The following is a 14,601-nucleotide window of genomic DNA, read 5'->3' as shown; positions in this document are numbered from 1 at the left end:
CCAATGGCTGATATTCATATCTCTGATAACGATATTTATGACAAGCTATGTCACTTAGATGCTAATAAATCACCCAGTCCAGATGGTTGGCATCCCCGTTTTTTCAAAGAAGCAGCTCTTGAATTGTCAAAACCTTTAGCGGTATTGTTTCAGAAATCCTTGGACACAGGTATAGTTCCTAATGATTGGAAACTAGCAGACGTGGCTCCAGTGTTTAAGAAGGGTGACCGTAAACTCCCATCTAATTACAGACCGATTAGTTTGACTCCACTGATTTGCAAGGTATTGGAATCAGTGATCAGAGATAAAATGTTTGACTATCTATTTAGGAATAATCTATTAGCTAATGAACAGCATGGTTTTATGCCAAGACGCTCCTGTGTTACACAACTTTTAACTGCACTACATTACTGGACTGAATCTCTTGAGAAAGGCGTCCCTGTTGATGTACTGTATTTGGACTTCAGTAAGGCCTTTGACTCTGTCCCACATGAAAGATTACTTTTAAAACTTGAAGCTTATGGCATACAGGGCAAAGTTCTGCAGTGGATTAGATCTTTTCTCTCTCAAAGGAAACAGGCTGTTGTGATTAATGGTGTTAAATCAGCTACAAGTAATGTGATCAGTGGTGTGCCTCAAGGATCTGTGATTGGCCCTCTTTTGTTTTCAATTTATGTCAATGATCTTCCCAGTGTAGTATCATCCCAAGTGTTGTTGTTTGCTGATGATGTTAAGTTGTTTTGCCCAATTGTAAACCAGCAGAGTAACTATCAATTGGAACAAGATCTCTTATTACTAAAAGAGTGGTCAATGAAGTGGTTGCTGAATTTCAACATTGTTAAGACATTTGTTATGCATCTGGGTAACTCTAACCCATGTCATACATATTATATGGATGGACAACCCCTACAGGTAGTATCAGAACATCAAGACTTAGGAATAATAGTGGATTCTAGCTTAAAGTTCCATAGCCAAGCAACCTCTGCTATAAACAAAGCCAATCGTGTATTGGGATTAATCAAAAAATCATTTAACACTCTAAATAGAAAGACCCTTCCAATACTCTGCAAGGCTCTGGTAAGACCTCACCTTGAATATGCTAATGTTGTATGGGGACCCAATTATATTGGAGATTGTGACAGGATGGAGAGAGTGCAAAAAAGAGCCACTAAATGTATTCAGGATCTGTCCAGTTTGGAGTATGATGAACGTCTGGTTACCCTCAAGCTTCCTACATTGTCATATCGAAGGCATCGTGCTGACATGATTATGCTATATAATATCTTACAAGGGAATGTTAATCTTCAACCTGAATTATTTTTCCACCTGAATTTGTCAAGTGCCACAAGGGGACATGACTTCAAACTTTTTAAACCTCATGCCCAAAACAATGTTCGAAGTAAATTCTTTTCAGTAAGAACCATCAATTCATGGAATAATTTACCCAATTATGTAGTGTCGTCTAATTCTACTGACAACTTTAAAATTTTGATTGATAACTTTTATTCTTAATGTAATTGTTTATTGTAATGAGCAGGACTCACAGGCATAATGCCTTTTTCTCTGTATTTAATATTAATAATAATAACATTGGCTGCCTTTTACCAAATGTATTTACCATAAAGTATATAAAGATCCTTATTGAGATCCTTATTCATAACTTCATAGTTAAGCTACACTGCCCCATGAACACTGTGACTGCTTTATTAGTATGCAATTTTTATTGAAAAGGATGGAGGGGGGGGGGACACGTGCCCCCTCCGTATCCGCCACCGTTACCCTATAATTAACTATAGTATTTGCATTGGATTTATTGTAATTACTAACTAAAAGTAGCCTAAAATCCAATCTCAGAGCTTTTAAACTCAAAACTTTCTGAAAAATATCATCAGATGTCTTATTCAGTTATACCAACTTTCAGAAACCACCTTTCAAAAATCCTAGATCTGCCACTGCTAACACATGACAATAGTTAGGTGGTTGATTGGAGGATAACGATTTTTCGCATTACGGACCCTAGCAAAGAGCACGCAGAGTGGTGATGCACTAATCTTTGTGTTAAAGCTGGCCCGATTGCTCTATATAAGGTACAATTGTAAACGAAACTGACACAAAAATATAATAGCTATGCAGTATTTCAATTTAATGACATATGATTTAGCTAATGTCACTTGAAATACTCTAGATTAATATAAAGTTTTAATTATAAAACACCAAAATAGTTAAAAAAAAACACAATACCAAGCATTGAATGGCTTCCGAGAATGCATGGCTTGGATCCTATCAAATTTTTCTGTTGTACCTATCTCGTCTTATGCATACTTTTAGTAGGCATTCTCTGATGTAAGACACTCTGGCTGTAGGCAATTCCTTTGTGCAGCCTTCACGCATGCGCACGTGATGTGCACTTTTAGAATGCCACAATCGAAAAGTATTCGAAACGTGGCCTCGCTTGTTGGACAGCTGTTTGATCATGGAAGAGGGACCAGCAACGAAACGAATGAAAACAGAATCAGAGCCAGAAGGTATCTTTATACATTTCATCCTCAATTTCATCGATGTTGTACTGGCCAATTCATCAGTGACCAGTTGTCGTGCCTTCTTAGGCGCACCTTCTTAGGCGCACCTAGACTGTATGTTGCTGACTGGTCACTACTTTTTCTGGTTGTTTAAAAGAGGCTGGGTGTGATTTCCTAACAAGCGTTCAACAACCTCGCATGTACCCGGATGGTGATGGTGGGGGGACACCTTTCTCTAGCAGCGTCCGACCTTTTGCGTATTAAAGCGTCACTCCAATAGGTTTTTTTTCTCCCAGAGCTAGGCATTGTACTACGATCTCCGAAGCTGGATAGGATAAAATTTTCAATTTTGATGAGATTCAATAACCACTGACCAAGTTTCAAGTGGCCAGACCGTTTTCTAGACATGACAGCACTTATCGATTAGAATAGTAAGCTAATTGATAAGCCATGTGCCGAAAAATGCAGTCTGACCATGCAAGACTAACCAATGATCTGGTCACTATATGGATGATATCTGCGTTGACGAAATTTGATGTTATAATTGACAGAATGGCTGTTAGTGTGGTGGCCTCAGAGACTTTGGCACGCAGAACATTGTCTATATATATTTTTTTTACAAATGGAACCAGTAGATTATAAAAGTATAATATATGCCTCACTGTTTTTGAATTTATAAATGTTATCATAGGGAAACAGTATCCCACCCAATACCTCCCTCTACAAATTGTCCATACCAGCACGACCATTTTGTCTTGTGATGTCAGAAAATGTCATTGCAGATATCGTCCATTTTCATGCACTATACTTACACAGTTTTGACTGTGTTGGAAACCAGCTTGGCTGTTGTCCATGGGCCTTGTTCATTGACCTATTGCTTTGACAGTGGTCGCAGGCTGTAGTATGCATGGCTATATCAGGCCCCTTGCTTGTATTTGTATAGTAAGGATCTAGGAGAACATAGCATACACGTATGTGACTGTCTGAAGAAGCCTTTCAACATTATTTTAACAAGTCTTTCAGTGCAACTCCTAAGAAAAAGTTGAATGGGTTCTTAAATTATGATTGACTTTGTGCAAAGAGTTGGATACCACCAAACTTCCACTATCCCCCCACTGTGCTATGAAAAATTTCTGCTCCCCATTATCCTCGAATTTTGGTATATTATAAATTCCTTGTAATGAAGAACAGTTGAAATGGTTGTACCAACCCAGTAGGGTTTCTGATGTCATACACTTTAATTCCTGTGGTCAGGCAGTGAAACAATGTGTGCCTAATTCCAAGGCTGCATGTAACTGCATTTACTATGTAATTTAGGAATGGAGTGTGCTATTCATACAGTTGGTGTGCAAATACATATACACTACGATAGTACTGTATAGTAGAGACCACAAAGGAGTAGGCATGGCCAACGAAATAACGTCGCCCAAAAACCAGCCTCAATTTTCCCTGTCGACGATGAGGCAGTATTGGTTAGGTAAAATTAAGCCCAAACAAGCTTTCAGATCGACCTAAAACGCTTTCAACAAGTTGCTACTGAATTTTAAAATGTATATATTTAACGGAATTTTCTAGTGACTGACTGTCTTGAGTAACTGACTGATTCCTTCAGACAAGCACGGCTAATGCTACAGGCTTGATTTTTTCACTGTTCGACATCGCTTCGGCCTGAGAGGTGCCTTTTGTCATACCGCAGTATGTACAATGCATTCTTCATGGACTTACCAGTGTCCTTCGTTGTATCCCATTCATATTTGCTGACAGCGAAAAGTGTCGATGTGGTGGTAGCACGTGATGGCTTCCCTTCGTAACAGAAATTGTCCGTATTTTCATAGTGGCTACTTTGATTGCAGGGGTGCTTTTTGAACAGTTCTTGATTTGTACTGCTGTGTAACGGGTTGAACATTACCGACAATGAAGCATAATGGATACTTCATTTTTCAGACGATAATAATTATTGATATAACTGGGGCGCTGCACCATTTCTTTCGTTTAGTATGCAGAGATTACAGAGGTGCTTTTCTTGATTCGAAATGCTGTGCAACAGGTTGAGCATAGCTGACAAAGAAGCGTAATGGATACTTCACTTTTTAGATGATAATTGATATAGCTGGGATCCACAGTGTCATTTCAGATGTAGTATACGTGGGTTCACCGGTCATAATAATTATTTACAAAAAAGGTTAACAAACAAATACACAAAAATTGGAATTTTCAACTAGAGTATAGGGACCATAGCACATCGATGAAAAGTACTGAAACAAGTTGGAGTAGTCCTTACGATATTAAATCACAGTAAAACAATAAGAAGTGTTATATCCCCACTGTGCTCAGTATACCATAACGGAAATGCACAGTAGGATATAACGTTTTACTGTGATTTAATATTATGGACTACTCCAACTTGTTTCAGTAAGGTAGGGTGGGGCAATTTCGTAATTTCAACTTTACTGGGCTGTAACTTCTCAACGGTTTTATCAATCACTCAACATTTATGGTTAACGTACGTTAGGCTATGGGGATTAATTTACACTAAATTGGTAGGTTCTGGCTTTGCTGGTTTTTCAAAAGCACAGTTTGACTGAAGCTGTGTAGCACGGTTTTGCTGTAAAAATTTATTTATCATTAGTGCCATTGTAATACTTCTACCTGCTTATTAATTTATGGGCTACCAGTTTCTAAAACCAAGCTTAATTTGTGGCGGCTTAACCAACACAACTGAATGATTACACATTGAAATCAACTGAGCAAGAAATGCAGTGCTGCAGAGTATCTGTGGCTGTTTTAAGGACTAACCGTGCTCTGTAGTATGTTTTGTACCAAAGTAAGATAGTTTTCTTGGGATTGGTGATCTTCGTAGCTTGCAGCAGAAATATACGAAATTGCCCCATACTTGTTTTTCGACGCCTCCCGTTATTTTGTTCTACATCTCCCTAACAGATATACCGAATCACTTACAATTTGGTATGCATAGAGTGCATAACCACTTGGTATTTGTATCCACATTTGGTAGCAATTGATTGTGTTGATCACAAGTTATCAGCGCGAAAGCAAATTATCTACGAAATTTCCCTGCCTTACCTTACTTTTATAGATATGCTATGGTTCCTACTCTAGCTGAAAATTACAATTTTTTTGTGTACTTGGTTTTACTATTTGTATCCATTTTAACTATCAAGTTGTTCAAAGGTAACTTTTTGTTCAAGGCATGACTCACTGTAACCCTCCAACCCTTGACTCACCGTATTCATACGAATATTGAAAAATGTTGTTATGCTTAATCAGTTGAGGTTGAGTTGTTTGGTTTCTTCTTCACTTAGGGTATATATATGTATCTAAACCAAAACAGCCAAGCTGTAAAAAAAGAGTGCGGCCCCCCAAAAAGGCCAAGGTGAAAAAAGATGTGAAATCCAAGGTGGCAGCCAAGAAATGGCTGTGATGGTAGGTTAATGGCAAAAAATTTAATTACGACAATTCAGGTGAATTTGCGTTGCCTCCTCCACTAGGATTCGGCACCAAATTCACTTTAATTGTCGTAATTAAAATTTTTACCATTAACCTACTGTCACAGCCATTTCTTGGCCGCCACCTTGGATTTCACATCTTTTTTCACCTTGGCCTTTTGGGGGGGCCGCACTCTTTTTTTACAGCTTGGCTGTTTTGGTTTAGATATCACTTCTTTTTGTATTGCAAGCCACAAAGCTGGCCATTTGGCTTTGATGCTTCCTTTTAACTTTTTTTTTCTTTCTTTAATGCAGGAATTGTGGAACAAAGGAAGTAATTGTGTGTATTGCTTTTGTCTGATGAAATATTTGTATATTTAACATTGAATAATGATTGTTATAAACGTAGCTGAATGCTCTATTAGGGTGACTGTTCTATTAGAGTATCTCGATCTCGCATATGCTACATGTAGTTGACTTTGGAATCATAACTAAGTGGTCTGTACTCCAATTCTTCTGTACTACTGCAAGGACTTTCTGTGGTAATTATTCCAGCTACACACCGATTTTCAGCTCATTGCTCTAAGCGGTTTGCCTGGTAGGCGGGAAAACTAATAGTTTTTTTTTATTCATAAAAATCAATCGCGTAATTGTGACACAGGTTGGATTTTGTGTCATATCTCGATGATCTTTAACTAGATTCCTTTCAAACCACAAAAAGGCACTCCTACGATAGTTTCTCCATCTACATAGCAATTTTCAGCTCATTCCTTCAAGCAGTTTACTCTGTGGGCATGACAGACCTTCGACCTTATTTTACGCAAATAATCAGTCATAACTCCATGAATGTTCATCGGATTCCTACCAAACTTGGTACTGAGATTTGCCTTAATGAGCCCTTAAAGTGTGCTAAATTTCAGCCTACGAATTTGTGTTTTATGGCGGATTTTGCGAAGTGTGAGAAAAGAAGAAGTACAAGAAGAAAAAAAACGAAGAAAAGAACCCCAAACTTTGGCCACTTGTATCTCGGAAATGGCTGGAGTGATTTTCTTTAAATTTGGGATGTGGACTCCCCTACCTAGCTGGCACTTCTGTAGCAACTTTGGTTTCAATCAGATAAGGAATCACGGAGTTACAAAGGTGTGAAAATCGCGTTTCCTTCCTTCCTGTTAATATACTCACGGTGTGGCGCTCTGGATTCTTGGGCTGCATGATACACTACCGTGTGTCTTGATCATATATCACGGTAATACTGTGCAGGGTTGGACCTTCCCGCTAAATAATATCCCCTGAACACAGCCTTACTTTTTCTTCTAGCTGTATTGGTTATAGACATGTCCAAATGTGACTTAAGAGTAACTTGAAACACACTTCTAGCAAATTTCTATTTTAATTATTAAGTTATAAACTAACTGACTGCCTGACTAACCAAGGCTTCCATCACAACTTGACTATGGTTAACAATTCACAGGCTTGGTTTTGACAGTACTTCAACCCTTTATGCCAACCACAACAGCTGTAGTGCATGGATCATGTACTTATCTTTGAACTCTTTTGCATCCCTTTTCTTTCTCCACTATGGTGTAAGTGTTGATTCATGGGTAGTATGTTAGGTTTCTACTGTATCACTAGAATTTGAGGGTTTATCTGGACCGGACCAGACCAGGTCAATTCTTCACGTAAGTCAATTCACACAATAGTTATAGCATACAATTCACGCAATAGCTAGCTATAACATACACTCTTCACCTTATAGCCACTCTATGATGGCTCAAACTGCAACAGCAATCGGCACATACTTTGTTGTTGTCTTCGCTACATTTAACATCGAGAATTTTCCTGGAGCCGGATGTCACCATTTTCTCATTTCCAGAGAAATTAAACAAAAATTTTCAGTTTATGCTTCCACTGCATGTTTTTTTTTTTTTTTTGAACTGTTGTTAGTATGAGCTTTAGTGATGACTTTGACACTCTACCTACGAAGAGTGTACATTTTCAGTTACATAGTCACTTCAGTAGCTACCATATGATTATATTCACAACATGATTGCATTAAGAAATTAATATACTGGTGTCTAAAACTTTAGGTCGCACATCATGTGAGTGTCACTGTCATAAGCAGCGATAGTCATCATTGTAATAGCAAATATACCACAGTCGTTAGGTGTATGTTGGCTGCATTTCTGTAACCATGTTTGATACTTTTACGGCCTTCTCATCTCTAACTAATGCTTTACTATTGACAAAAGAACTTTCTTGGGATGGCTATATGATGTTTATGGTAGAGACTGGTAAAACATCATCATTTTCTTCGTTCACTGCAAGTCTTCATTAATTTTAATGTCTCATTTGTTGCTGTTTTCTTGGCTATAGTAGTATAAATGTACTTCACTACAAACCTCATCTAGAAATATTTTCTCTCTGGATCATCAACAGGTGCTGAGATCATTATTATCGGAAAATAGCTGATCAACAGAGATGTCACCTGAATTTGATTAACAAGATCACTTAGGTCTGGTCTAATTCAGCAAATGGACCCTCATACTCTTCACCAGTAGATACATCTGGGACAGCTTTACAGCGTTTAAAACAATTGACTATGGTTTTTGATTGTATATATTTTCCCAAGCAAGCTTGGTCCACCTAATGGCACTCAACACGTCTACACTGTTAATATTGTCAGGTGTACTAATGCTGGCTAAGACTGCTCTCTTCCATCCGAGAAAACATGCATAAACTAATAGGAGCTTTCTGTAGTAAATTTTATTATACCTGCACCTAAAGGTTGTAACTTTGCAGTTGTGTCATGAGGAAAAATGCAATTTAAATGTTGGAACAAAAGAAGGGTCATGTGGAGTTACATTATCCATCAATAAGAGAATGCTTTTTCTTCTTGCCCTGACAATCTTCTGTTCAAGTGGAGTAATCCTGCATGATACCATCCATACTGTAGATAAACACTCATAATGGCTTCTTGATTTTTTGTATTCTTAAGCAGTGAGGCTTAGCATCACAACCTATTGCAAATTTTTACTCCCATGCAGCATTGGCAATGAAGGTGATATAGTCACTGTCAGTAGTGTGGCAGTAGACATATCAGAATATACTGTGTAAAGTTGACATGAAAGAATCAAGCATATAATGCAGGGATTCAAGCCAGAGTATGTTTGGAATATTGATGAAATGGGATGTCTTTAAGAGTGCTTCCTGTTGCTGAAAAGCACAGAAGATATAGAGATGGAAAGAAAGCCAAGGAGAGAGTAAACTTTTATTTTTGTGTAAGATTTCAAGCCATCTGTTTGAAGCCATAAGCGCACTATTTTAGCAACAATTAGTTTTGCAGCTTGTATCATGGGGCCACTATTTCACTGCCTAGTTCATTTGCTAACTGCATCATTAAGATGATCATTGCTATAGTTCCTCTGTTCCCCTTTCAAGATATTGCTATACCATTTTGCTAGTACTCCTCAGTTATTTGTCACTTTTCTTCAGTATTGCCTAGATCATCTTGCGTCTGCAATTAAACACTTTTGCTATGTAAATCTCTTGACATCTCCTTGGGGTTCTTTCTGGTATATTTTAATGCATCCATTTTTTCCTTCAAGACAAAGCATTTCTACTCTTAGTTGTAGAACTTGTGGATGAGCCTATCAAAAGAAATGTTTTATCTTAGTTCATTGGTGCATGGATACTGTGAACATGAGTACATCTATGGACACCTAGTATTGATGAAATGTTGGTCATTAAGGAAGGAATGGAATAATCATCATGACAACCATGCAGTAGCTGTCATCATGGATGGCATCACTGTTGGTCATGTACCAAGAGATATCTGCAAAAGAGTCTTCTATTTCTTGGACCATCATGGAAGCACAAAAATAACAGAAGAACTTTGCAATAGCGGTGCAGAAGTTGGTCCAGGACTGGAATTCGTTGTTTGTTTAAGTGTTATGGCTTTTGAATGCATGTCGTAAAACTAATGAAAAGCTGTCTGATAGCTAGATATGTATACACTGACCACTGTGTGAGAGTTAGTCATAATTCACTGATATGAGCTCCTGTTGTACTGATGTTGTTGGCTGTTATAGAGGAGACCACTTACTATGCATACATTTGTATTTCTTTCAGTTTTGTGTATTCATTTATTTATTTGTAGCTGTGTTTGTCTGCAGCGGAAGTACATGATGTAAGGTGTTGTACAATGAAGTGATGATGTATTGTGGTAAATGTTGCTTTGTAATCCAATATGCGACAGGTCTTTGGTGCCATGAATACTGTGGCTGAATAACTGAGAGAGCAACTAGCCTCACTATTAAGTATGGTATCTTTAATTGTGAGAAAGAAGTTTTGCTGCATGCATGCTTTTTGTCACGAATGATATTTTCTATGATAGTTTTTAACAGCAGCGTTTTGGGTGTAAAATCCAACTCATACTCTACTCCATTGGTCATTACTGTTTCTGCTTTCCATTCCAATCCAACTTCCCTAGAGTTTTATGCACCCACACAAGAGATGTCAAACTTATACAGTATGGTAGCTTGTATATGCATCCTTCTCAAAATGAAGAACACCGCATACTGTAAAGGCGACTTAATAAATGAATGTATAGCTGTCACTATAAATCCCAGTGAAGGTCACTGATTGGTTGATGACCTACACTGGGATTTGCCACGAAGTGTAGTGAAGATTAACTAGGTCACTTTTACTATTTATAATGCTTCTTATAGCATTCTGGATCTTGCGACAAAACATTCTAATGGAACAATCACTCTGCGCTCAAATACCCTAATAGAGCAGTCAAGACTTCCAGGCTAACTTCAACACTGAAAACTACTTCCTCAAAACCATAATTAAATATTAACTACAGTGGATTCTCACTAATGTGAACTCCAGTAATCCGAACACTTGCTAATCCAAACAGTACAAATGACTGTTCTATTAGAGTATTTTGCAACAATTGTATGTTCTATTAGAGCAATTGAACTTGGTTCTGTATAATAATCAATGGGTTTACTAATCCAAACAAATTCACCAATCTGAACAGACTTTTGTCAACTTGAGAACAGAGCTGTTCGGATTAGTGAGGATAAAGATGAGAAGGTTTACAAAATGTTCATTAACTGATAGCACATGTATAGATGTTTTTCCAATGTTGAGGCACAAGGACGTTATAAACAGTCATTTGAGGGAATTTCTACTTTCTTCAAGTTTGTAAGACTTTCGGAGTTCAGCTTTGATTCTTTTAGCCATATTAACCGTTTTCCTTGCTGAGTACATTATTTATGGCGTGCCACAATGGCAGTTACTACTATTCTTGTCTGTAAAAATATCTAGTGCCAAAGTGACATTATTATGCTTTGTGATCAGAGGATGGCATGACTTTTGATAGGCGATATACTTATATAGTTGCTATAGTTATGTAGCCAAGGAAGTGTAATACTACGTACTTGTAAGCAGCTTTTGATAGTCATTGACTAATTGTTGCTTTGCAAACTGTACCATATGAAGGCTGCGAATCAAAGAGGTATGAGTAACAGGGTAGCTAAAGTGTAAAAAAAAAAAAACAGATGCATAAGGTCGCCCATAATTGTTGCCAGGAGACTTCAGGTAGACCTTGAATACTCTATTAGAGTGTTTCAGTTGTTTAGCAGTAAGATAGTAATTATACCCACAAAAAGCATTTTAGTGTAAAATCCCAGGCACCAAAATATTGACATAATAACCTTTATCAGGCGACAGGCATCTTCCATTGGTCATTTGATTCTTGTTTTCTGTCCCTATATACCATTGCTTACCCTGGTGTAATGCAATTATAGTCTCTTCTTTATATATACAATCAGCAGTATATTTTGTGTTATATAGATTCTACAGGAGAAAAAATTTTGAGATGTAAGGATAGACATTGGTGTATTGGTACCTTCTTACCTCTACTGAATGATCCCAGTACACATGATGTGATATTCAAGACATCTGATGGTGGTAGTGTGAGTGCTCATAGGGTAATAGTAGCAGCTGGTTCACCAGTGTTCCATGCTATGTTGTATGGTAACATGAAAGAGAGTAGTCAGAAGGAGATTGAACTAACCAATATAGACAGCACCATTCTCAAGAAGCTATTTCTGTTTATTTACATTGGTTGTGCAGAAGGAACTTTGATGCAGTGTTTGGACTTGATGCTAGCTTCTGATTACTTTGGAATTGATGCCCTCGTGAAGTTGTCTGGTCATATGGTCGAAAAAGCATTGGACTGCTACAACTACTGTAGTGTTGCCACGTTTGCTGTAAAGCATAATTTTGACTCACTGTTGCCATCTTGTGTGATCTTCATGGAATGTTTTGCTGACATTATAGTTGATGATGACTTGGGGATTGTTCCTGAACCAATACCTCTACCAGTTTTGATTATGTTTTTAAAGTCTGATGAGCTAGATGTTCTTGAGCTTAAGTTGTTCCTTGGAGTTGCTCGGTGGTGTGAACAGCAGAAAAGCACATTGAATTCTAATGATATCAAATCACTCTTTGAGCTGATTCGATATCCACTGATCCGTAAGGTTGATTTGATCGAGAAAGTACACCCAACAAATATGGCTGATCCTGATCTTTACAAAGTTGCTTTAGAATATCATGATACTGGTAAGTATGATGGACCCCAGGAACAGATCAAAGTGAGAAAATTCTATTTTGATTTTGATTCGGTTGATGGGTTGGTAATCGATCATTCAGCTACAGGTACTCTGATAACAAAATCTCAGTTGCCAGCTGGTAAATGTGCAAGTGGGGTCTTCATACATCCAGAAGATGAACCTATCTCATTCACATTTTGCTTGAAGGCCTGTGCTGACAAACTAGAGGGAAAGCTTTTGTTAGCTTATGAAGACTTATCTTCTTATGAATATTTAGATTTTGACGAAATTCCATTAAGGGAAACAGTGAGGGGAAATATCCATGTTGATGATGGTCACATTGACCTTTTAGTTGGAACTGTACTACTGAGCATTCCTCTAAAAGAAGAGTCTGATGACACATGTAAATGCTGCATCATTATTGTACTGTATAATGAGGGTGATCAAGTCCACTTTTGTAGGACATAACTCTTTATGTAGGACATAACTCTTTATGTGTAATGAAGTTTGTGACTCAGTCTGAGAAAACCGGTTTTATCGCCCATGTCAGCAGATTCGATTTTTCACCCAGGACACACAGCTACATGAATAAACTATCTAATTCCACGTTTAAAATCAGCTAGACTTGAGTGGTCTGGTTTTGCTGGCTGCTTTCCCGAGCCCAGTGGTGATACGTACGTGTGGTGTGGGGCCTTAATGGAGCTCTGATCAGCCTGGGAATGACTGTATGTGGCTATACAGCTCTGTGGTGTTGAATAAGTACCTCTGCTGTGAATTTCCTTTCATTTTAGCCAGTTTTGAGACCTCAATGGCTCAAAACTTGGCCTAATTCATCCCTTGGCCTTCCTTTTCAATTTTTGAACACCGGCTTGCCCGCCTTCCAAGGCCCCTGCCTCCCACCCAATTTGCAGCTCGCCTGATACAGTCAACCTCGGTTTAAAAACTATCTAAAATGGTGGGAACTTAGTTGTTGGCCACTTGCACAGTGGATGCTCTGGAAGGTAAGGAATTGGTGTAAAACATGTGAAAATTTGGTACACATAGCGTCAACCATTGGCGAGTTACAACACACTAAATACTTAAAACCGGCATTTCTCGATACTTTTAAATAGGCGATAAGCCTGGTTTTGTCAGACTGGGTCACTTTTATAGTATTTTGTATGTGTGACAGTTAAACATTTGATACATTTATGCATTGTACACAAATATAAAGAGTGAATTTTAGTTGAATAGTGTGTACATTTACAGCTCATATATTTGTGTTAAATTAAATACCTTATACCTGATTTACGTATAATAGCGCATGTTTTCAGCTATAGACAGTCACACTTTTTACATGACATGCACAATTTGCTGAAGTTTTTGATAAAACTGCCAAGTGCGGCAACCGGTGCATTGAATTTTTAACCAATGAAACATGTTGGGGAAATTCATGAAATTAAATTCTTGCTGTAAGTTAGAATGACTATAACATTATGATTGTATGCTGTCCCTCTTACTGTACATGTGTATTAGGTTGTGTATGCATGCATCATGAACCAGCTGTTAAAAATGCAACACAAGTCCTTCTTGAACTTGTTGGTTACATGTGATGCAGCTCCAGTATCTCGATAGGAACCTTCTACCTTTGTAAAACATTAATTACCTGGCTGAAAATACTTGAAGAATTTTAAGCTATTCAAGGAAAGATCTTTATTCAGCAAAACTTATTCAAAATTTTTAATCTATGAGTGATATATATGCACACTATAAACAATGGACACCTCCGAAAGCACAAAATTTTCACCATTAGCATGCATGGGGGGTACAAGATTAAATAGCAATAATTTATACTGGTATAGTCATCTCGTTATTCTGATTAATATTGCATCATTGCTTAGGAATAACACCCATCAGTGCTGTGAAGATGCATTTTTATGTAAAATACATGCTGCAGTAGCATTAGTTATGTGATGATACTAATCATGCATTTTTCATTAGCTGCTCCTTTTACCCACCCACTTGTACTGAACTACA

General features: G+C 37.7%; 1 protein-coding gene across 1 annotated transcript; it reads left to right on the top strand.

Moving 5' to 3' along the window:
* Positions 1-2,424: 2,424 nt before the first annotated feature.
* On the top strand, positions 2,425-13,864 carry LOC136240352 (BTB/POZ domain-containing protein 9-like). Its single transcript, XM_066031303.1, has 2 exons — positions 2,425-2,525; positions 11,825-13,864. The coding sequence occupies exons 1-2, from the start codon at positions 2,474-2,476 to the stop codon at positions 13,051-13,053; spliced, it is 1,281 nt and encodes a 426-aa protein (XP_065887375.1). The 5' UTR covers positions 2,425-2,473; the 3' UTR covers positions 13,054-13,864.
* The last annotated feature ends 737 nt before the right edge of the window (positions 13,865-14,601 follow it).

Source organism: Dysidea avara, chromosome 12 (assembly GCF_963678975.1).
Source record: "Dysidea avara chromosome 12, odDysAvar1.4, whole genome shotgun sequence".
Classification (NCBI taxonomy): domain Eukaryota; kingdom Metazoa; phylum Porifera; class Demospongiae; order Dictyoceratida; family Dysideidae; genus Dysidea; species Dysidea avara.
This window is presented reverse-complemented; position numbering and strand designations above follow the sequence as displayed.